This window comes from Porites lutea, chromosome 12 (genome assembly GCF_958299795.1).
Source record: "Porites lutea chromosome 12, jaPorLute2.1, whole genome shotgun sequence".
NCBI classification, from domain to species: domain Eukaryota; kingdom Metazoa; phylum Cnidaria; class Anthozoa; order Scleractinia; family Poritidae; genus Porites; species Porites lutea.
The window spans coordinates 20,838,788-20,862,137 of record NC_133212.1 but is presented as its reverse complement, the minus strand read 5'-3'; the positions used below and the strand labels follow the sequence as shown (position 1 = coordinate 20,862,137).

The following is a 23,350-nucleotide window of genomic DNA, read 5'->3' as shown; positions in this document are numbered from 1 at the left end:
TTGACAATTGCCAATCGATAATTGAAAGTCTTCGCATGCTTCAGAAGATAGATGCCATGTTGAAGACAGCAGCTTCCAAAACAGTTGTATGGAGTCGAAATGCCTTATTTTACCTGAAACGGCATTTTAGAAAGTGAGAAGATTAAGGAACGTGTGTGTTAAGTTCATAGCCACCCAAATCTTAGTAAGGCCTCGTCTATTTTTAGAAAACGTTGTCCAGGGAAAGAGGGTCACCCTCTCAAGGAGTCCACTTAAGCAAGCGCTAAAGCGCTCGCTTGTGCTCTGATTGTCTGTTCTTATCCGAGTTGGCCCGGATGGATAAGAGTTTAAATGGAGAAAAGTTAACTCGGCTAGGATGGTCACTCTACCAGGTTGACCCAGCTAGGCAGCTCATACTTCTAGCCTAGCCAACTTTTTCTTTCTCATGTAGACGGCTCGCCAAGTTTGGTGAAAAATGTAGGAAACCTTGGCTCACCCAGGGTAGTTCGGGTAGCCGCTGCCCCAGCCACTATACCCACTCGGGACATGTTTTCTCCTTAGATATGGGGTCTAAGAGATACCTTTGCCCTCGATACTCTTACCATCTTGTAGGAATGAAAATGTACACCATCATCACTGTAACTTAAGTTGTACTTGGTCACCCACTCATTAAAGTCATTTCTTCCCTGAGTGGCCAGCCGTGTAATTTTGGTGGAGCTTCCAAAATCAATTTGAAGCCACTGATGATGATCATTTTCATGTGCTGACCAGGCTCCATATTTGCTTCCTACTGCTTTGGAATGCAGCCTGGCTTGTGCAGCAGAATGGGTGTTGTCCAGTTTTGAAGACGCGCTTATCTGGGCATCAGTGATTGATCTGAGAGCTATTCCAAGTGCTGCTGTACAACCTAAATTGGTAAGATCAGGATAAACAAGCTTTCTAACCAGGGGTTGTAATCGAGGGAAGACAATAGGGAGATGGTTGAGATTCAGATGTTGGGGATAACAGTGGTGTCAAGGCGATTAGTTGCCCAATGTCCATTAATCCAAGACAGTCTTGGATTCTCAATTCAGCGATCTTGGATTCCGGATTCCAGGAAATGGATTCCGCATTCCTAGACAGTGGAACTTAGATTCCAGATTCCAGATTCTAATCGTTAGCAGGATTCAGGATTCTAAAGCTTAAGGTGGCTGAACACAGTTTTGGCAGTTTGTGAGTAAATGTCATTTGCCAAATCATGGCAAGAGAAAGGTTGCAGCTCGCAAGCTGAAACTTGGCAAGTGAAAAATATACTGATGAAAGATTTTGATTGACAGGTAAAATGTGACGATTGAATACAACCTTAAAATTTCACTTTTGCTCAGTTTGCATAAAATTCGCTCATTAGATTTTCGTTTAAACTTGCACACAGCTTACTATAAGTAATCATTACCCTTTTAAAATTTATTTGACCAAATTTTAACGGACGGGTTTTTAGATAATCAATAACACAATTGTACTGTAATTATTAAATGTGTCACAAAATTCGTCTGTTCAACTTCCATTTTAAAGTTCTCATTCTCTAAAATACAATAAAAGTGAAAATTCTGCCAAATGTCCTCTGTGTACCATTGCTTTTTTTCGCCGCCATGTTTGTTTGTCTAATTTAAAACAGGCGCCGTCACGCGAGTTACCGCCGCAAAATTGTGTTCAGTCCCCTTAACATATCGGATTCCACAAGCGAAATTTCAAGGATTCCGAAATTCGGATTACTTTACATGAGGCGAGATTGGGATGATGATTGCAATGTTTCAGGTAATGGCATGATGAAAGTGGTAGTGGCAAAAGCAAAGCCAAAGGGGAAATACATTATTTATATGAAATCTTTCCTCAGTACCTGGGCAGCCATAGATCTCTATTCTCATCGATATGCGACTATGCCACCCCACTGGAATCAGCCGAATGAAGCGAGTCGTGACTGGTGGACTCAGTGAGTTGCAAACAACCGCGCCGTTATCCTGATTCCCTGTAAAAACCTAAATATAGGAAAAATTCCAGAAAGCTATAAATCAACAAATCTGGAAGTTACAATATTGATTAGTGAGCTGGTTGCGCTTTCATAGGATTTTCACAAATTTCTCCGAGGACTAGAAGAGTTCTGCCAAAAACTTGACAGCCATACCTTCGCTGAATTAACCCCCAACACTTTGAAAGAGTGAAAGATGTCTCCGTCATTACTGTACTGTAACCTGTACTTGGTCACCCACTGATCATACCCATCTCTTCCTTGAGTTGCCACACGTGTTATTCTGGTGAAAGTGCCAAGATCCACTTGAAGCCATTGGTTGAGATCATTCTTGAGAGCTACCCAGCCACCTCTTTGGTTCCCACTTGACTTAGAATGCAATCGGGCTTCTCGTGCGGAATTGGTGTCATCCATTTGTGACGAGGCTGTTACCTGGACATCAGAAATGGCTCGATTTTCCATTCCAAGTGATGTTACACAACCTGAATAAATGCATGAATATGTCTAATCATCTGTCTAAACATCCTGGCAATCTTTGGCTTAAGTGAAGCGAATTTCCTAAATTCATTTTCAAACACTTTTATAGAAACAAATAGAAGCGCCGTCAAATTAGAGCACCATCTGGTACAAACTAGGTGAGGATCAATAAAGCGCCAGAATGAAGGAGAAGAGAACTTGTTGTCAAAGTAACCAGATTCTACAGATATTGCACCAAAATTTGCCTTTAGTTGATTGGTGTCTTCATACTATGACAGATCGATAATAGGGCTAACAGGGACAGAATATAGACAGGCTCTTTGTATAAATAATTAGTTATGACTTATTGTTTTTCGACACATTTCGGAATACCTGGACAGCCATAAATTTCAATCCTCAATGATATCTGACTGTGCCACTCCACCGGCAAAATTCGAATGAAGCGTGTTGTGATTGGTGGTTTTAAAATGTTGTACACAACCGTGTCGCTGTCTTTGTTTCCAACAAAAATCTAAAAAAGTATAGTCAAAGTAATAAGAAACTGTGAAAGGTTTGAAACCAGGAGTAATTTCATAAGTAGGTTGAGTATGATCGTCCGGGTGAACGTAGTCCCTAATAAGACTGTTATTGACAGTTACTTGTAAATATCATTGATGGCATTCACGATGAACCCTCCCGAACTGCTACAAGTGGGGAACCAACCAGTCTTCCTTGATATCGCTGTGTTCAGCGCTTGTTCAGCAAAACAACCCGTATTTTTGCGTTGGTCAAGAACACGAGAACGGTCAAAGAAAAGTCCTGGAGCGCTCTGGTCTTGTAAGGCTTGTATGCTTCGTGCGAAAATCTTACGTGGGTGGCTTAAAAAATCGATTTTAAAGGAGAAAAACCGACTTTTTTTGCAGTCTTCGTTCTGAATTAGGTATGTGAAAGGGGTATCATTTGTCAATAGAAGCTGTACGAATGGGGTACCTTTTCCATCAAAAATAGTAAATAAAAGGGTAAGGGGTTGGACCTCGGGGCGGTGCCTCCTTGAATAAAAGTTTGTTGAGTCCCCACAGGAAAAAAAGGCATACCATGACGTACTTTAAGCGTTAGGGTTTATTTGATAAAAACGCTGGAGTTGTCACTGGAACGAATACGACTGATCATTTCAAGTTTTGTGTTCGAGATTTAACATTTACGCACGCGAGCAAAGACTTACCATTGCGGAAGTGTTAGCTGCTTCTTCGTAAGACCAAAAGATGAATCCATCGTCACTGTACTGTAACATATACTTGGTCACCCATCCACTAAAGGAATTTCTTCCCTGAGTGGCCACCCGTGTTACTCTGGTGTAAATTCCAAGATCCACCTGAAGCCATTGGTTAACATTATTTTGAAGAGCAGCCCAGCCACCGCTTTTGCCGCTACTTATCTTAGCATGCAATCTGGCTTGGTTTGCGGCATGATCGTCATCTGCTTGCGAAGAGGCGCTTATCTGGCCGTCTGAAATGGCATTATTTTCCATTCCAAGTGGGGCGAAGCAAGCTTGATCATAAATATAACAAGGAATATCAATAGATGAAATGTAAAATAGGTTTGGATTGTAACGTGTAGAGTGCGTTCCTTGTGGCTTAAATAGCGAGCGGCTGCTTAAAGTACGTTTTAAAACTATAAGGGGAAAATTTACTTCAATGAGCCTTGTAGTTGATATGCCCTGTTTTCTAAGCAAGTGAAGAATTAAAAAAAACTCAGTCAATAGGTTCTGTTAAGTTGCAAGAAGTCTCAGAAATTACTTCAGAATACCTGCACAACCATAGAGCTCCATTCTCATGGAAATCCGGTTATTCCACTTGGTTGGTAAAATCCGTATACAGCGGGCTGTGATTGGTGGATTCAATTCTTTGGTCACAACGCTGTCACTGTCCTTGTTTCCATCAAAAACCTAAACGGTGATAACAAACATTTACAGTGTACTTACGTCGACAGAACTCGGAGGACACGGAATGTTTCCAGGCACATGGAGGAAAATGCATGATAACAGGAGTTCTTGAGAGGCGCTATTTCAATCGAGTAAAACGTAGGCATGCCAATCCAAATGAACAGAAGACATCGTTTAATTTAATCTACTGCAAGCTTCATAGTTAAATAGAAGGAGTATAAGAGCGCAATTTCTTTTGAAAAAACCGTGAAAAAGAGCCTTTACTCAAGAGAGAGCCGTACCTTTGGGAGTTTGGTTCCTGGTACACTGTAAGTCTGGAATGTCACGCCATCATCACTATATTTTAATTTGTAGTTAAGTAACCATTCATTGTGGGCGTGTCTTCCCTGAGTCGCGACATGTGTCACTGTAGCATAGCTACGAAAATCCACCTGCAGCCACTGGTTGGGATCACTTGTGAGAGATGACCAGCCTCCATCTTTGTTTTCGTCTGTTTTGAAATGCAATCTGGATTTCGCTGCAGAATGTCGGTCATCCAGCTGAGAAGATGCGCTTATTTGGGAATCTGCAATTGCTTCGCTTTCCATGCCAAGAGGCGCTTCACAGGCTAAGCGTAAGACAGATCAGTAAAAGGAACCTATGTTAGATATTGCATTAATTTTATAACGGATAGTCTATGATGAAACAGTAAAAGCCAACACTCAAACCTTTTGGATAAATTCAGAAAAGTCTTGTAAAACAGAGAAATAATTAAAAGTTCAGTGCACAGTTGGGAAGCCTCCTGATCTGACAAGAGATAGAGACGCCCCTGTCGAATTTCCAAAATCAGCCTCGCTCTGTGACACTAAAAACGGCTGTGTAGCAGACTAAGGTCAAAGCCGAAAAGTCTAAGAAAGACGGGATGCTCTACTGAACTAATAAATAGATTTAGCCAAGGCTAAAGGCAAAGGTCTCGTTAATAAATTTAAAGTTTGCTTCAAACAATAAATCTGCAAGTATTCAAAGAAATCCACTCGGACTTGAGCGTGTGATCAGTTGAAAAATACTAACTTGACAACCGATAACATCAAAACAAACACTTACCCCGATGGGTCAACACCTGAGCCCGCGATATGGTCATGTGATAATGGTCAGCGGATAGCCCGTTTTGACAGTCGTCAATCGACCACAACATGGATGTCGAAAATCAGGTTGAGGGCTCCCACAATAGTAGAAAGTGTGATATTTCACATTGGTTACCCTGTAGTTCAGACGGACGGGTGGAAGGACGGACGTAAGGTCACGTGACTACCAAAATTTCTCGGACGGAGAAATTTTCTTAGCTATGGGGCCCCGCAAAAAACTTCGCGAGGTCCGCTGCAATTTCGGTTTATTATGGTATATGACTTGGGATTCCATTGTGGTGTGAAGGTCGCGAGTTGAAATGTCCTGAAATAGGGGAATAAAAAAATACCTGCACAGCCATAGAGTTCCATTCTCATTGATATGTGTCCGTACCAAGCCTCCGGAAGTATCCTGATGTAACGTGCTCTGATTGGCTGGCTCAATGTTTGGTAAACAATGGTATTTCTGTCATTATTTCCATCAAACAGCTATCCAAACATAGTAAATAATAATTTTACAGACTGATGTATTTTTAATTATCATTGACTCGAAACTTTTGGACTGTAAATGAATTTTCTTGAAGCTAGCAGATTTATAATTATCCTGAATTGCAGCCGTCTCCTCGAGTCGCAAACTCCCGAGAGCTTCTTGGGAGTTTGCGACTAGTTGAGAGGGCTGAAATTCAGGCTAATCAATAAAAATAATAAAAATAGAAAGAGATTTTTTGTCATTTATGTTTTGATGGTATTTAAAAGAAAGTACCAAGTAACGTAGAGAGGAAATCGCCTCATGTAGGGTACCGTAAAATTCCGAAAATAAGCCCCGGGGCTTACATTTTTCAAAGGCACTTTTTGAGGGGCTTATTTTTGGAGGGGCTTTTATTCAGGGGGGCTAATCTATGTAGGGAAATTTGCGTTTCAAAATCGATTTGGCTAGCCTTATAGTTTGAAGGAAATTTACCGTTCTTGCTTTGTTTTACGTTGTATTTGAGGGTAATTCCCAAGTACTAGCCCCCGGGGGACTTATATTTGGAGGGGCGATTTAACGGAGGTTTTTTTGCGTTACGAGTTTGGTGGGGCTTATACATGGAGAGGCTTATTTTTTGGGATTCTGGATTTCACACTGTGGACTCCTCATTTCAGCTACTGGTTTCCTGATTGTGTGTTTTCACATGACGTCGTGGCGGCCATATTTGTGTCCCAAAACAATGAAACGGCGGCCATGTTTGTGTCCCAAACCAGTCCTGTTATTATTATTTAAGAGCCAATGTCTGTAATTTTCGAGAATCGGTTGACAGTCGTGAATTTTTGAATTTCTTCATATTTTGCTCAAATAATCTCTATAGTACAGTAATTTCAAAAATCACGTTAAATCTTGTAACAGCTTTTTATTTTTTCAGGAATCTGGCAAAGTTTGAAAAACTCTAAATCGGCGCTCTTTCGAGTATGAAATTAGCGAAAATTGAGCATTTTCTTCGCGCTCGTACATAAAAACGGAATAATATCTCTAGGTGAAATCAAGTCACAAAACAGACACACATTTTTACTCCATAATTCAGCAGTTAACTTTAAATAAACCGTTTAAATGTGACTGTACCGGCCGCAAGAAGAATCACGGTTTCAACACTTTTCAAAAATGGCAAATTTGACCTAACTTCCCCATCGTAAAAACCCAGTTGGTACATGGAATTTCAATATGAAACAAGAACTGTATTGAAGCATATCCTTTGCTGTTGTTCGTGTTAAAATATTTCTGGCGGCATTTCAAATGCACACCGTCGAGAGACCAAAACCTGAAGGGTATTTTGACACCAGGAAAGCGCATGCAACAAGCAAGTTTCAACGCTTGGAATATTAATCCTTCGCAAACCTAAGTTACTTCGACATTTAAGCCCTAGTCAGAGTTGTAACGGTTTCAGATTATATTTCGGCGTTTCTGTTCGGTTTAACATGATTCCTTTCAACTGATTTTTGCGATACACCATTATGAAGAGACGAATACGCAGTTCAAATCACAGTTAGTAGAGGGGAATATTGTCGAAATACTCGCTTGCTATAGTTTTAATCGTATTGAAACCTTAATATCAGAAAAGTTATTTATTTACCTGAATTTAAATGCTAGACGGGGTCACAGTACCGCTAACTAAATTCTGCATCACGGCAGAATCAAAGTTAAGTTTGTATATGTTTTCAATCCGTCAACACGAGGGAAGATGACATTCTGGAAGTGCGTGACGCGTAACGCGCCGAAAAAGAAATTCCTGGTATAAGTGTTTTACGGTGCAAGTCTTTGTTGTATGTTCGTATAGCATCTCGCACATATTCAAACTTGGTTTGTGGCGCCTGTGGCCACAGTAATGCTGAACGTATTGCGATCATAGAAAAGATGTCGTGAGTCACTTGGTATGCTCCTGACTTGTTAGTCACGTGAGTATGTAGGGCAATAACCAAGCATCGACCCTACCATGCTAACGATAAAAGTAAGGTTTTCTGCATTTACGTTAGGTGATCTTTGTTTGATCCACAAAATTGGCGCATGAAAATAAGAGTTTTTCCTCACCACCTCTAAATGTTTGGTTCCGGGTAGCGGTGCAACAAATCACGTGGTACCGTTCTAGATCAACCTACTGGCTGCTCATAGAGGGGTCCATAAAGGCACATTGATTGATGACTGTGTATGGCCTGAACTGAAAATGATATACGCAGACGATTTCTGAGCGACGAATGGGCAGCTTTTACACTCCTCTTTCGTTTCGAAAATAGACGAGCACGCGAGCGAAGCGAGTGCGCGAGAGAGAGCCCCTTGCTCTACTGGTCAATAAATCCCCCGCGGCTTTTATTTTCATACGCAAAATCGACGATCTCCAAAGAGAAAATAGATCGACGATCTCTAATGAAAAAGTAGAGGGTCTGTGAACAGGCTACGAAGGTGCTTGCTATTATTTTAGTTAACTTTACAAGAGGTCTCAGGTGATTATGCTAACGTCATGAAAAGTCTACTTTAGGGAAGGAGGAGGAGATGGGTGGGTTGGTTGGCATTGGGTTCTCCTTTAGGATCAACCCTACACATACAAAAATTCATGTCTTTATCACTACATTTAGAGCTAACAGACTTTGCTTGATCCACAAAACTGGCGCATAAAATCAAAAGTTTTTCCTCACCACCGCTAAATGTTTGGTTCCGGGTGGCGGAGAACAAAGCACGTTGTACCGTTTCAGAACAGCCTACTGGCCATGCTGGCTGCTCATTTAAAAGGGGCCCGTAAAGGCACATTAATTGATGACTCTGTGCGGCCTGAAGAAAATTATATACGCAGACGTTTTCTGAGCGACGAAGGTGCTGCCTTTACACTTCTTTTTGTTTTCGAAAATGGCCACGGACTTCTCTCCTCGCTCCTCGCCGCAAGGCGGTCGTTTTTGCCTGAGAGATACCACCACGAAGGAGTTTTAGCACACAAGTCACTGCAGGTGCAGACCTAGGAAAAGGGCATTCTCCATCTGAAATTTTAAATCGAAATGAAAGGCTGTTTTCAGCCTTTTATCTCTTTTCTCCGCAACGTATTTGGTTAAAAGATAGTAAGTAAAATGGCTGAGGCACTTTAAAGCATTTTTTTTCATTTTCGCGACGGATTTTGACGTTATGAAAAAGAACTTATCAGGGAATTGGTTTATTTTCTAGCCTGCGAACAAGTGCCGGGGGGATGGTGGCGGATAGAGCCAGGTGACTACACCTTTTTTCAGGCGGGAGCTAGCAGTACGTACATTCTGGTCTACCCCATACTGTGTGGACTGGCCTTTAAGGGCCTCTGTTCGGGGGGCGAGGGATCAGTACAATTCGTCAACAGCAGGTTGAGGTCTCGCCAGAAGATGCCCTTGCTGCAGAGGAGCAAAGTAATACTACTTTCAGTAATTTAAACATGTTAAATACTTGTATTTCGCTCATCAAATGTGTCCATTGTCCATTTTCGATTTGTGGTTTTTCAGGAAGGTTCTTTTGCGGAGCATTGGCCAATTTCCTTTAAACAGTTTTACTCGTTTCCATTTCTCTGCTCTACCCTCATGTTGCATATGGCGTACGTGTGTACCTAAATCCCTCAATTCATACTGAGGTGATCGATAAAGAAGTCTATACGCTAAGCGGGGTTAACATTAGTTTATTACAAGCAAAGGCGCAGAAGGCTAAGTGCAAATAAGAAAAACTAGTGTGAAAAGTTTTGCAGACTCGGCTTACTCTATTTCTTTTCTTTCTCTATTTGAGTTTCGGCTGGTGACATCCTAAAATCAAGTTTAGTTCCACATGTTTTGGGAATATAAAATATAAAACTAAAAAAAAACAGTGTTAATTGTACACTCGTGCGATGATTTATCCTTGTCTGTACAGTTGCGTGACCAGACTCAAATTACACACGGGCTTTCATCACGCATCACAGCGTTTAGTCTGAGGCTAAACGACGGAAGATTTCAGTAAACTGCGACCACTTGCGGTTGAAACGACTGTGGTAAGTAATTCTTAGAGATCTCGAATCCTATTTAGAGCTAGCACGCCGTTTCTAGTGGCTTTATTTTAGGTGCAGAAACTCGAAGTTAATATTTACACTCCGTGAGAACTTAACAGCGTTGTCTTTTTCAGCTACTTGCGTGCAATCAAATGCAGTGTTAATCTACTTAGTTCTTTTTTATAACCATCAAATTGAAAAGCGTTTTTCAAAAGATTTTTAGAGCTTCCCGTAATGTGCCCCTTGTAAAAGAAGGTAAGTTAGCAAAAACTTTTGTGTGCCTACACTCGCGGCTAGCTTGTTAATTCAGCGTTCCAACGTGCGAAACTACGCTGCACGTTTCGGTGTCTCAGCGACGCACTTTTGTGATGCCGCCAAAATTTTTTTAACACAAGAAACGGTAAAGAATATACTTTAAAACAGTGTTTGTTTCATGTTGAAATTCCATGTATCAGTTGTATTTTTCGATGGTGAAGTTAGGTCAAATTTGCCATTTTTGAAAAGAGCCGAAATCGTGTTCCTTCTTGCGGCCAACACAGTCACATTTAAACAGCTTATCTAAAGATAATTACAGAATTATAAAGTACAAGTCTTTGTTTTCCTTGTGACTTGATTTCATTTAGAGATGTCATCCCGTTTTTATGTACGAGTGCGAAGAAAATGCTTAATTTTCGCTAATTTCATACTCGAAAGAGCACCGATTTGGCGTTTTCAAACTTTGCCTGATTCAGGAAAAAATAAAAAGCCGTTACAAGTTTTAATGTGATTTTTGAAATAAGTGTACTATAGAGATTATGTGGGCAAAATATGAAGAAATTCAAAAATTCACGACTGTCAACCGATTCTCGAAAATTACAGACATTGGGTCTTAAAAGCTTTCTTTTGTTTCAATAAATTTGCATAGATGCTGGCCACGTGAGTGAAAACACAGAATTCCTTATTCCTCGAGCTGCATTCCCAGGATTCCTAATTCTACATGTAAAAAGTTGCAGGATTCAGGAATCCGGGTGACATAACATGGGTCGAGAAGAAGACTATCTGGGCGTACCTTTCCTGAATCTTGTCCTAGTGCTTTGTACAAACGGAAGTTCACTCCGTCTTCACTGTACTGTAACCTGCACTTGGTAACCCATTGGTTCAAATCACTTCTGCCCTGAGTCGCTATGCGAGTCACTGTGGTATATTTCCCAAGATCAACCTGAAGCCACTGATAAATGTCATTGTTTAAAGCGCTCCAGGCTCCCCTCTTGTTTCCGAACCTTCTCCTATTCAATCGAGCTCTATGTGGACCATGATTGTCATCCCACTGAGAAGAGGCACTTATCTGGGCATCAGAGATTGCTCCATTTTCCATACCAAGTGGAGCTATACAACCTGTAATACAATCAGTAACGATAAGTAGAAATTAAAATGTTGGAGTATTATGGTAGAGGACCCGTAACGGTAGGACAATATTGTTACAGACCAAAGTAACAGCGGACAATATATATACAGAGCAAAAACATGGCGGAGAGCAGCAGGTCACCTCTTAAAAACGCTCTGAAGGTTACTCTGACTGAAGGAGACATACTTGCTGCATTAAGCTCTTTGGAAGTTCTGTAGTACATTATGAGCAAAGAATAGTTGTATTTCTTAACTTATCATTGCAGTTTGTAACGATATGTTGCGTTACGACATGTTTGTTGACTTTCATGTTGTGCCTCCAAACGATCCCAAAAAACTTTGTGGTCGTATATCGTACCCAGTTTTTTTCACTCTTTTAGAACATGGCGAATGATCATGCTTGTGGGACGAAACAGTTGAAAAAGCTTCCATAATGTCATCCGTGCATCTGTACTTTGACTTATCCCAGGTAATGACTGACCAAAATGTGCGTTGACTTCAGCATATATGGTTTAATTGATAGTAGCTGTTTAATAACTGTCAACCGGCTTATTACCTGGACAGCCGTAGATCTCCATTCTGAGACATATGTGATTGCGCCACTCTATTGGCAATAACCGAACCAGGCGTACCATGATTGGCGAATTCAACTTGTTATACACAATGGTGTTACTATCTTGGTTTCCATCAAAAGTCTAAAGCAAGAAAAGTTAATTAAGAAATCTCGTGACTGCTATAAGCCCTTAGGAGTTCTTAAGAATTCATTTAAACGTGTCCGTGAGTTCTATATCGAATTGAAACTTGGAAGTGTTGGATTTTTACGGGAGGGAAAAACCGGAGAAAAACCTTTCCAACAAGGGAAGAACCAACGGAGGAACTTGGATTTCGGATTCCAATCGTTGGCGGGATTCCGAACTCCCTGAGCTGGATTCTGGATTCCAAAGTCCAGGATTCCGGATTCCACAAAAAAAAAAAATCAAGGAAATTCGATTCCACAAGGAACAATTTCCCGAGGTCCAGAATCCGGATTACCTTCCATCGGGCGAAGTGTCCATTTCCAGAGGCGGATCCAGGGGAGGGGCCTCGGGACCCCTTATTTTTAGGGGCGTAAAATTTTTTTTCGAGACCGGCCACCTCGTCTTCCCCCTTATCACAGGGTCTGGATGATCGGGCTCCCCCTTATCTGAAGGTCTGGATCCGCCTCTGATGTTTAGTATGATTTACGGGATCAATTTAGGTTTCTGGGAAACTGACCACCTACCCCTCCCCTAAGCCAACATTTTGCCTTAAGTGAGAAGTAAGTGTTAATGTTAGCTTAGGGGAGGGGTAGGTGGTCAGTTTCCCAGAAACCTCAATTGATCCGATTTACGTACCGTTGATGAGCTTTCTCCTCTTCCTTTGTAAAAGTGATAAGTGACTCCATCAACACTGTACTGCAACTTGTATTTGGTGACCCACTCATCTGAGCCATCCCTTCCTTGTGTTGCCAAACGTGTTACTGTGGTATAACCACTAAGATCCACCTGTAGCCATTGATTAAGATCGTCTTTTAAAGGCGACCAGCCTCCTTGCTTAAGTCCGGTCACTTTCGCATTTAACCTGGCGCGACTTGCCGCAAAACTATCGGTCTTTTGGGACGAAGCACTTATCTGGAAATCAGAGATTGCTCCACTCTCCATGCCAGCAGATGCTATGCAACCTGTAAGTTCGACAAAGTGGAACAACACACGCAATAAACGTCTGTAAGAAACAAGTATTAGTCTGTTCCAGACTCTGAGATAGTATGGAGAGCGCATCGAGAAAAACTGCGCGAAAACCGCGGGGAAGCTAGAGAGACAGGTAAGTGGGGTCTGTAAGCATTGTTTTCAATACTTGACATTCCAGCCCCTGGTATACCCTATGATTGGTCAATTTTGATAGCTGACGTCAATCATGTCAATCGCTTGGTTTCCGCAAGCAGAGACAAAGAAAATACATAGCAAGCGCGGGAACATTTTAAAATTTTAACACGAGAAACGGTTTTTCATGAAGTGGGGGAGGTAGTGGACAGACCGTGGTAATTGTGAAGTCCTTACGGGCTCTCCCTCCTTTCTTCCCACCGTCTTTCGTTCGCTTGCATGTTCACTGCTCGCCCGATATTTTCACTCGTCCGCACTGACCAAGAGCCTGGCACAGGCTAAACAAGTATAGGCTATTTCCTAATGGCGAATGTTTGTGCAGAGAAAAAGTGCTCACTCTATTGTAAAATAGACCAATTTTTTCAAGCATTATCAGTTTAATACCTGGGCAACCATACACTTCAATCCTCATTGATATCTGATTTTTCCACTGCATTGGCAAAAGACGAAAGAAGCGGGTCTTGATCGTTATGGGAAGGTTGTTGTACACAACCGTTTCACTATCTGTGTTACCGTTAAACACCTGAAAGTTACGATGAAACTGTGTTTTAATAATGAACCTTGGAGATCGATTTTAAAACTGAATAATCGAGAATAAAACGAGCAATTCACCATTTTCACATAGGTCATAACGCACCTTGTTTACCTCCCAATCGGCGACAAAATTGTTGAGACATTGTACTTAGACAGGGTAACTTCGGAGAACAAAAGAATCCGCACCCCTCCCCTGTCCCCTCCATTCAAAGTTGGGGTGTTAGTTGCTTTCTATAGGTAGCTAGAACAAGGGCACAACATTGCACGGAGGGGATGGGGGAGGAAGGCTATATTTCCTCCTTTTGAAGTTAATAAAACGTAAAAAAGCCCAGTTTTGGGCGAAGTATCTCAACTCATTTTGTCCGCGATTGTCCCACAATTTTGCATAACCATTGTCTTCGATTTCTCTTTGGACGACTGTAATACCCAGGAGAAATTGAAAACAATGGTTTTGCAAAACTTTGGGGGGTAAACAAGATGCGTTAATGGTGATTGTAAATTACCGGTCTAACCGAAAGATAATAAATTAATATACAGTCGAACCCCGCTTACCGGGAAACCCGCTGAATAAGGACATCTAATTATTACGGGCAGTTTGTTTTTTTCCTAGGGAAAGCCAGTCCTTACATTTTTGATCCCAGCGCTTTGAATCCGTAGCCTGTGAACAGGCTCTCTGTTAAGGGAAAAAATAGCAAGGATAGGGAAGGGAAAGGGCGGGCGGGGGGAGAGAGCCTGTAGACAAACATTTGAGGCCGCTATTCCACGCTCTTGTAATTATCTCGCCGAACATCTGTTAGTAAGATCGTTATCTGTCAATCAATTTCGCGTGTGAGTAACTCCTGGGAAAATTAACGGGAAATGAGCCGTGTTTTGCTCCGTCTCAAAACAAAGTAAAATGGAACGCGAGCCTAATTGCCGATTTTGCAAAATATCGTTGATCTCCGGTAAGAGAATTAATACGGTGCCGGTCTTTGGCGTTTCAAGAAACAAGACCTTGCTGGTTGACAGTGGCCAAGACAGCGTTGTCCTAGCGCAAGCATTTGAATCCTTAAGTTTCCTCTTGAGCTAGGAGAAAGCTTTTCCGATTTAAGCTGCTTAACTTGTGCGCGACGGGCCGTTCGTCTTGCTAGTTCAGTTTTTAATTTAACACGCCCCTGCAACGAGCGAACTTGGAATGCGAAAGGTACAGATACTATCATGACTTCTCCAGATCGTGAACCTTCTAAGACAAGTACAAAGAGATCAGGAGCGCTTCGATCGCCGACAGGAATTACACCTTTGGGTATTTATTCCGTATTTATAGCAATAAAAGGGGGCGGTAGGCCTACACGACGTTTACCTCACGCCAAAATTCTGCTTGTTCCCATAAGCTTTTTCCTCTGCTGGGTAGATGATGCTCTGGAAGGTTCTACATTTTCACTGAGCAAATGTGATTTTAGCCGCTTGTTTCACACTGAGAGGTCATGGCATACATATCGATTTACTGTGGTTTTTGTCTCTGGTCAGCAGGATTTGCCCTCTGATGCAAGAGCATTTTCTTTTACCTCTTTTGAAGCGTAACACTTTTTATTGCGGCTGAATAAAGGTCTTACTTTTCTCCAAAGTGCCTTCTGGATCTGAATAACTAAGCGATTTTCTATAGTCCGTGAATGTAATGTTTTTCTGAAATGTAGTATCACGCTGGGCCGAGCTCGTTAGTTTTCTTTGCAAAATGTTTAAAAATTATCACGGATAGTAATTTACAGATCCAAAGTTATAAGATTCAAGTGCAGCTTAAACCGAAGCTACATCAACTATGGAGAATTGCATTGTGACTCGGTAAACTCCAGCCTAGTGTTTTTCTAAAGATAGTGTGAGTCTTTTGACTGGAGCGCGTAGTTCCTCCCTTGGTCATAGCTTTTGAACAAGCTTAGGCGTTGGAGTGTTTTGTTATTTCCACTTTGTGATCAAAACGCGTGCTACATGCCGACCGAAAAGCCGATGTCAATCAGACCTGTCAACCGTCAGTGTTCTCGCCAATAAGGACTTGCATCAGGATCTGATGCACAGCGGGTGCCGTGGAACGGCGGTCCCAGATGTTTGTCTACAGGCCTTTTCGCTTTTCCCTCTCCCTAGTTCCCCGCTCGACCAAAGGCCTGTTCACAGGCTATGAATCCGCCTCTCAGTGTTCGTGTTAACGGGGGGTAGCAGTTGATAGAGTCTGACTCAAGGTCTGCAGGGATCGGATGGACCACACCGTGAGGTTTGTTTACCTTTTAAACCCCTCAGATCAAAATTTGAATTATCATTTGTTGCCCCTATTAATTTCCTACAGAAGCAGTGAGGAGAAGTTGATAAAATATCAAGCAAATTCATCTTATGTGATCATGTCTGTAATTCTGATGACCACTCTGTTTTACAAAGCATTGATATAACAAGCAGAAATTTGATGCTGATCACTAAGTACCTTTGGAGACGTGCTTCCGACGTCTTTGTAAAACTGGAAGGTAGTACCATCATCACTATACTTCAACTTGTATTTGGTCACCCAGTTGCTGTAGCCATTCTCCCCTTGGGTCGCTATCCGTCTAACTAGCGTATAGCTACCGAAATCCACCTGAAGCCATTGGTTGACATCATTTGTGAGAGCAGACCAGCCGCCAAATTTGCTTCCATCTGTTTGCAAGTACAGCCTGGCTTGTGATGCAGAATGGTTGCCATTCATTTGTGAAGATGCGCTTATCTGATCATCAAGAATTGTTCTACTTTCCATCCCAAGAGGAGCTATGCAACCTGTTAAATACAAACCCTTAACTTTCTATTGCGTGGTTATTGTAATGTTCTGTTCGGTAAACTTCAGCTCGCAAGAGTAAGGCACTTTAATGAGGAATATCCTACCCGATAGTATACCATGTTTTATCGTTGCGGATATTCATGAACGACAAAATTGCCAATGAATTGGAGCTTTTCAATGCCGTCCTGATTAGAGCGAATGACTCATCTCGATGATTACAAGTAACAATAACCGGGTACTCCGCTTTTCTGGCTGATTCTTGGTGTTGCGGAAACCAACAATTTAATTTCCAGTTTGATCCGGAATGGTAGACAAAGAATCACATCGAGGTGGACCACAACGGTATCAATCAATCAATCAATTGATCAATTAATCAATCAATCAATCAATTGATCAATTAATTAACTAATTTATTTGTTTAGGATTCACAAAATACGAAAATGTGATTTTTTGCAATCCCCAATTTTTCGTAAGAACGTCGATATCGAGCACCTACCGTAACGGGCGTCCATTTTGGGTTTAAACTTCCATGATTTTAGTTTGAAAGATTACTTAATTCTGTTTGCAAAACGAAATGAGTCAAGGTTTAAAATAAACTTTCCCTCTCCTAAACAAAAAATAAACTTTTTTGTCTTAAACAGGGTCAGAATTTGCCTCGGCGTCACACCATAACCTAAACTTCCCTTGAGTACCCACCTCCACCTTCAGGGTAAAAATCGATGAGCTTAATTACGGGAAAAAAGGGAACTCTGAAGTTGCGTTTTTAACAGCGACGATCTTCATTACATTTAAAAGCCTTGCTGTAGGCTGCTCTCCCCCCTGGCATAAGCTCCCCCACTTGCAAGCTCTCCTAGTCTGTGCAGGCCCCTCTACCTGTAAGCAAAAAACACACCCAGTTTGAACCCCCCTAGCTTCTGTTGAAGGGAATTCTTTTTTAATTTGACGTTGTGAAGCTTCAAAAAGCCAGTACATTCAAAACTTATTTTGCCAGAACTGCTATGTAACTTGTTTTGAAACGCTGTTTTAGTCCAGTATAAGTCAGCCTCCCCGATATATGTCCCCACCCCGTTTATTAGCCCTCCAAAAACCCTTTACGAAGTTTTACAAGCACAGGGCTTGTAAGCGACGGTTTACGGTATTCGAGATATCAACCATGGAAAGGAGCTAAGGCCCAGGCCAAACGTCGAACTTTTCATGAGACGGAACAAACTTAATGAGGTAAGTTCATGAAAAGTTCGACGTTTGGCTCAGTTAAGTTCGTCTCAAGGAGTTTGGATCGTCCAACACGTCTGAAGATCATCTCCGCGCTAACCATCGATCATCACATACGAAGAACCCAACAAAAATGTGTGATAATGTACAACTGGACTAAAAACAAGCTAAGTATACCTGGACAACCATAAAGTTCCATTCTTATCGCCATCTCGTTATTCCATTGGACTGGCTGTAAGCGGATAAAACGTGTTGTAATTGGCGGATTTATTCGATTATACACAACAGTGTCCTTGTCTTTATTCCCGTCAAAAATCTAGAAAGAGAACGACGCAGTTCTTCACGTTAGTACACATAACAGTCTACTCTGTCTGCACTAGTCAGTGTGGGGAAGAGCGTCCAAAATAATTCAAACTCCGAGAATTAGCCATGATCGGTTTTTCCACCTGTAAAAGGTATGAGTCTGCATACGAGCCGTCTGGCTTACCAGACCGTGCGGGACTTCAATCCCGCTTTCTGTAGCATAAGGCGACTAGGAGTAATACCACTTCTCCCTGGAAGGGTTGCATATCCATCGGAGAATCCCAGCAGTATGTTTCCAGTACCCATTTATACAGCTCGGTGAAGAGAGACAAAATGAAGCCAAGGTTTGTGTCTACGATGAGAACGTGACGGCAAGGCTTGAACCCGCGTCTCCATGCTTCCAAACGTCTGTATTAGCTTTAACTGTTATATTTAGGATAGCTTTGCTACCTTAGCTATACTAAACCTGACTCCAATGTTTGGGCGTTTTACAACTTTCTAAGTCAAAACAAACCATAGTAGACGAAGCATATGAGGCAAACGCCATACTGAATAAAATGCCTCACCAACTTCACTCAAAAACGATTGATAGTAAAGATGTGTCATTAGTTCTCCTACAATCTTACCAAACCGTGAATTGACTGAGTTTTAAAAACAATATGTGCTCTGCATGTCTGAGCATTTAAAGGCTTGAAAAAAGAAAATACTATTTTAATAGTGCTAAGTGAATAAAGGTAGGAAAAGATAGTTTACCTTGGCCGAATTGTCCGATGGATCTTTGTAGTAATGAAAGGTTATTCCATTATCGCTGTACAGTAGTCGGTACTTGGTAACCCACCAATTCCCCCATCCATTTCTCCCTTGTGTTGCAACGCGAGTCACCGTTGTGTAACTACCAAGATCAACCTGAAGCCAGGGATTTGGGTCATTTTTACGAGGGCACCATGCACCAGCTAGGTTGCTATATGTCCGGAAATTTAACCTGCCTTGGCTGGGAGCGTGTAGAACTCTGCCACCCGATTGTGAAGAGGCGGAAACCTGGGAATCTTTGATTGCTCTGCTTTCCATACCAAGAGCTTCAATGCAACCTGTTTCATAGATTTTCAGCTTTGAAAAATGCAGTTGTTGTGTATCAATGAGTATAAGTCATAAAACAGATAGCCGCGCTTCTGTTGCCCATTCTGGGCCATTTCTTTGAAGTAGCCTTTCTCTGGAGGGGTTATATGACGGAATTCACCGCATAAAAACATTTGGGTGCAAAGTTTCGCTGGGTCGCGCAGTACCTTCCTCGTCTCAGACCAAACAAGACTTGACCCTTTAAGCCCCAATATCCACATACAAATTCTCCAGACTGATCTCCATACATTTCCTTGAAAAATTAGTTCTGAGAATTTCTTTAAAGATCGAAGCATTTTCCCTTTGATTATGTATTGATATTGTTAGGTGAAAATTGATGTTGGTCACTCTTGGGACTTAAAGGGTTAAATTTGCTTCCCATATCAAAATTAGTATTAGGTAATAGCATGATTAGTAGTGATGTTTGGCATAAATACCACGGGTGATATTTCGAAATTGTTATACGTAATTTCAAGAGCCGTTAGGTGAGTGAAATTTGAGACAATTTTGAAATATCACGGGTGGTATTTACGCCAAATATCACGTACAAATTATGCTATCATTTGTTCATTCTACTATCCGCAAAAGCTTTGTAATTATCACATGTAGGTATTTCAAATTACGCTGAAATACCACTGCTCTAAGCCAATCAAATTGCAGAAATTTCTCAGGTAGTAGTATAAAAATGAAATTGTATTTCCTACATATGAGTGCGGAAATGAAAAGGACGCCTCTTTTTCAACAACAACTGTTAGTGATTAAATACATCAACTGATTAAATAATATTAAATATGTTTATTGACAAATGTTTGACCCCTACTGGAATTTAACTACTTTAACGTTTTTAACCGTATGTTAGTATCCTTGTATAATACCTTGATTTATTAGTTGATCATATTATTACAGCGCTATCCCTGTACCAGACATAACGAATAACACAGACATCTAAATGATACCTAATATGAGAGGATTTAGGGGAGCTCAGGGCCCCCTTTCTTAACTGGTATCTTATTTTGGTTTCGGCAAGTTTTTCACTTTTCCGTGTTGAAGGTAGTGGTAACAAAAAGGCTTTTACATCCTATTCCATTTTTGTATTCGAAACAGAAATGGTGCGGTACTGAGCAAAGATGGTGCAAGTAAGAACAGAAATGCGATTTAGAATATGATTGAGAGCAAAAAATAGTGTGATTCGTCAGTAAATTACACTGCTGAGAGCCAATCAGATTGCAGGGATCATCAGTGATTTCAAATGTACCTATGTACCTGTAGCGACGAAATTCACTCTTGTTTACGGACCTTTATTTCCAATACTGCAAGGACGGCTACAATCTTGAATCGTGACAATACACGAAGACAATGTTCCAAACAATACAGTCGTCAATGCGTCGAAACCGATCAATTTTGGTCGTTACTTCGAGTGAATGCCCAAGCTGCAAACACTCGCTAAAACGTATCAAAAGGCAACTAAAAACAAAGTCACATGACCTCTAAAGGCGGGAAAACAAACGAAACAGCGAACCCAGCCGCTACACCCCACCCCATGCGAACTTAGTGAAGCATTACAAACACAAACTAGGCATGGGTTCCCACGCCTACTAAGTTCAAGTAATAAACGAATGTCAATCAATATAGTGTCACTGTTCCTATACTTGTCTGTCTCTAATCTCGTTGGAGATTTCCTGATTCTTCCAGCAAACAAAGTTTCTGTATAGGACGTACTAATGTGGTTGACGCGCCCGTTTTCACTACTACTGTCCGGACAAGTCCATCTCTTCCGGGAACTGCTTTAATGACTCGACCCATACGCCACTGTCCTCTAGGCAAGCAGTCGTCCACTAGTAGCACAAGGTCTCCAATCTCAGCATTCCGGCGGGGTCGCTGCCACTTCTGTCTCTCCTGTAAACCTGAGATGTACTCCCTTAGCCATCGCTTCCAGAAATGATCAGCTAGAACTTGTGCCTGTCTCCACATCCTCCTAGAAAACATGTCCTCTCTTACGAAGACTCCAGGAGGTAAAACATGAACAGCCCTCTGCGGCAGCAGGTGGTTAGGAGTCAAGGGTTCACTATCATTTGGGTCATCGGACGCAGCGCAAAGTGGTCTAGAATTCAGAATAGCCTCAACTTCTGTTAAGACGGTTGTTAATACTTCTTCATTCACTAGGCTCTCACCGAGTATGGCCTTGATGGCTGTGCGGGTACTACGTATTAGTCTCTCCCAGACTCCGCTAGCGTGTGAAGCCTTTGGCGGTTGGAACGCCCACTGACATCCCTTCTGAAGTAGTTCATCCAAGATCTGTTTCTGGTTCCAGTCTTCTATCGCTTCTCTAATTTCCCTTTCTGCACCGACAAAGTTTGTCCCATTGTCCGAGTAAATACACTTGGGTGGGCCTCTTCGATTCATGAATCTTCTTAGAACATTGATGAAGCAGTCTGACTCTAGAGAAGTAGCCAGTTCCAGATGCACGGCCCTGGAATTCAAACAGGTGAATATGACACCCCATCTCTTGACCACGGCTCTCCCTCTTTTCACGTTTAACGGTCCAAAATAGTCGACGCCAGTGTGAGTGAAGCATGGTTGATAAGCCGTAGTACGAAACGCTGGTAGGGTGGCCATCATCTGCTCCATAGTGGCTGCCCTTTGCTTCTTGCACTTTAAACAGGATCGTACTACTTTACGCACAGCAGACCTCCCTCGAGGTATCCAAAACTGCTCCCTTAAACTTGCCAGTATGTGGTTCTGACCAGCGTGCGCTAGCCGTTGGTGGAAGGCTGCAATAAGCAACTGGGAGACATGATGCCCTGGCGGCATGATCATTGGGAACTTGGTTCCAAAGGCAATGGCAGCTTCAGAAATGCGTCCTCCAACTCGCATTACTCCATTATCCAACATTGGCCGAAGCTTGACAATTCTGCTTGAATGTTTGACGTTCTTTCCTTTTTCCAAGTCGCCCGTCTCATCGGCATACGCCTCATTCTGCACCAGCCTTACTACAGCAGTTGTAGCCTTCTGTAGGTCATCTGTCGTTAAGTACTTTGAACTGCTGCTGTCTCTATCTTTCTTTAGATATGACTTGAATTTTAACAACCAGGCTACCTTTCGCAACAGCACTGACCAGGAAGAATACCTTACAAGAAATTCGTGCATGCTATTGGGTGACTGCAAAGTGAATATAGCCTTTTTCACCTTGACTTCTAAGTTGTTCTCTGGTAGATCGCCAATTTCAGTGGTCGGCCACTCTGCCTCTGGTTGGGATAAAAAGGCTGGGCCAGCGAACCACCTATCGCTGCTCAAAAGCTGTTGAGCTGAAAGCCCACGAGATGCATCATCTGCCGGGTTTAGGTTTCCTGGACAATGTCTCCACTGGGTCGGCTCGGAAACTTGCCTTATTTCACATACACGGTTTGCTACATAGGTCTTGAATCTACGGGACTCGTTTCTGATGTACTGCAACGTGATTTGGGAATCTGTCCAGAAGAAGGTAGAAGAAATATTTCCCTTATGATCATACTGTGAACTCTTCCTGCTATCGTAGCAGCCTGTAACTCGAGCCTCGGGACAGAAACGTACTGAAGAGGAGCCGTCCGGCTTTTGGCCATGATAAATGAACAATTCACCATTCCATCCCATGTTTCTCTTCTCAAATAGGACACTGTCCCATAACCAAATTCAGAGGCATCACTGAAGTGATGTAACTGGAATGATTTACCAGCATGGCAGCCTCCAGGGAAGTAACAACGAGGAATATTGACTTGATTGAGGAGCTCCAACTGCTCTCTCCACTTTGTCCAGCTTCTCAGCAAGTCGTCTGGCAATTTCTCGTCCCATTGAAGTTTAAGCTGCCAGGTCCTTTGGAGGACTCTCTTAGCTGGGAGCAAAACCGGTCCAATCATGCCCAGCGGATCGAACGTGGAGCTCATGGTTGACAAACACCCTCGCCTCGTGTTGTCATTTAACTTCTTCGGTAAAGGTGACACCTTCACTCCCAACGAGTCGGTCTCGGTATCCCACTGCTGACCCAGCGCTCTTTCGATAGGAAGCTTGTCCAAATCCAGGTTTTTAACCGTTCTTTCCCCGGCTGGGATAGCAGCTAATACTTGCTTGACGTTGGACACGAACTTTGTCAACCGAAAGTTCCCTCTTTGCAACA

At 42.1% G+C, this 23,350-nt stretch overlaps 1 protein-coding gene across 2 annotated transcripts in view; it reads right to left on the bottom strand.

The window, feature by feature from the left end:
- The window catches only part of LOC140953526 (uncharacterized), a 50,754-nt gene that overhangs the window by 22,909 nt on the left and 4,495 nt on the right, over positions 1-23,350 (bottom strand). The window contains exons 1-14 of one of the 2 annotated variants that reach the window (XM_073402933.1): positions 17,959-18,007; positions 16,243-16,568; positions 13,647-13,785; positions 12,738-13,063; positions 11,921-12,059; positions 11,030-11,355; positions 5,836-5,974; positions 4,664-4,989; positions 4,247-4,385; positions 3,663-3,988; positions 2,834-2,972; positions 2,141-2,466; positions 1,856-1,994; positions 582-886 (exon numbers count right to left, since the gene is read on the bottom strand). In XM_073402933.1, coding sequence (XP_073259034.1) covers positions 582-886; positions 1,856-1,994; positions 2,141-2,466; positions 2,834-2,972; positions 3,663-3,988; positions 4,247-4,385; positions 4,664-4,989; positions 5,836-5,974; positions 11,030-11,355; positions 11,921-12,059; positions 12,738-13,063; positions 13,647-13,785; positions 16,243-16,568; positions 17,959-17,992 — 3,129 coding nt within the window. In that variant the 5' untranslated portion in view covers positions 17,993-18,007. Of the gene's footprint in view, positions 1-560; positions 887-1,855; positions 1,995-2,140; positions 2,467-2,833; positions 2,973-3,662; positions 3,989-4,246; positions 4,386-4,663; positions 4,990-5,835; positions 5,975-11,029; positions 11,356-11,920; positions 12,060-12,737; positions 13,064-13,646; positions 13,786-16,242; positions 16,569-17,958; positions 18,008-23,350 lie in introns of those variants that run through there. The other variant, XM_073402934.1, reaches the window with a different exon arrangement.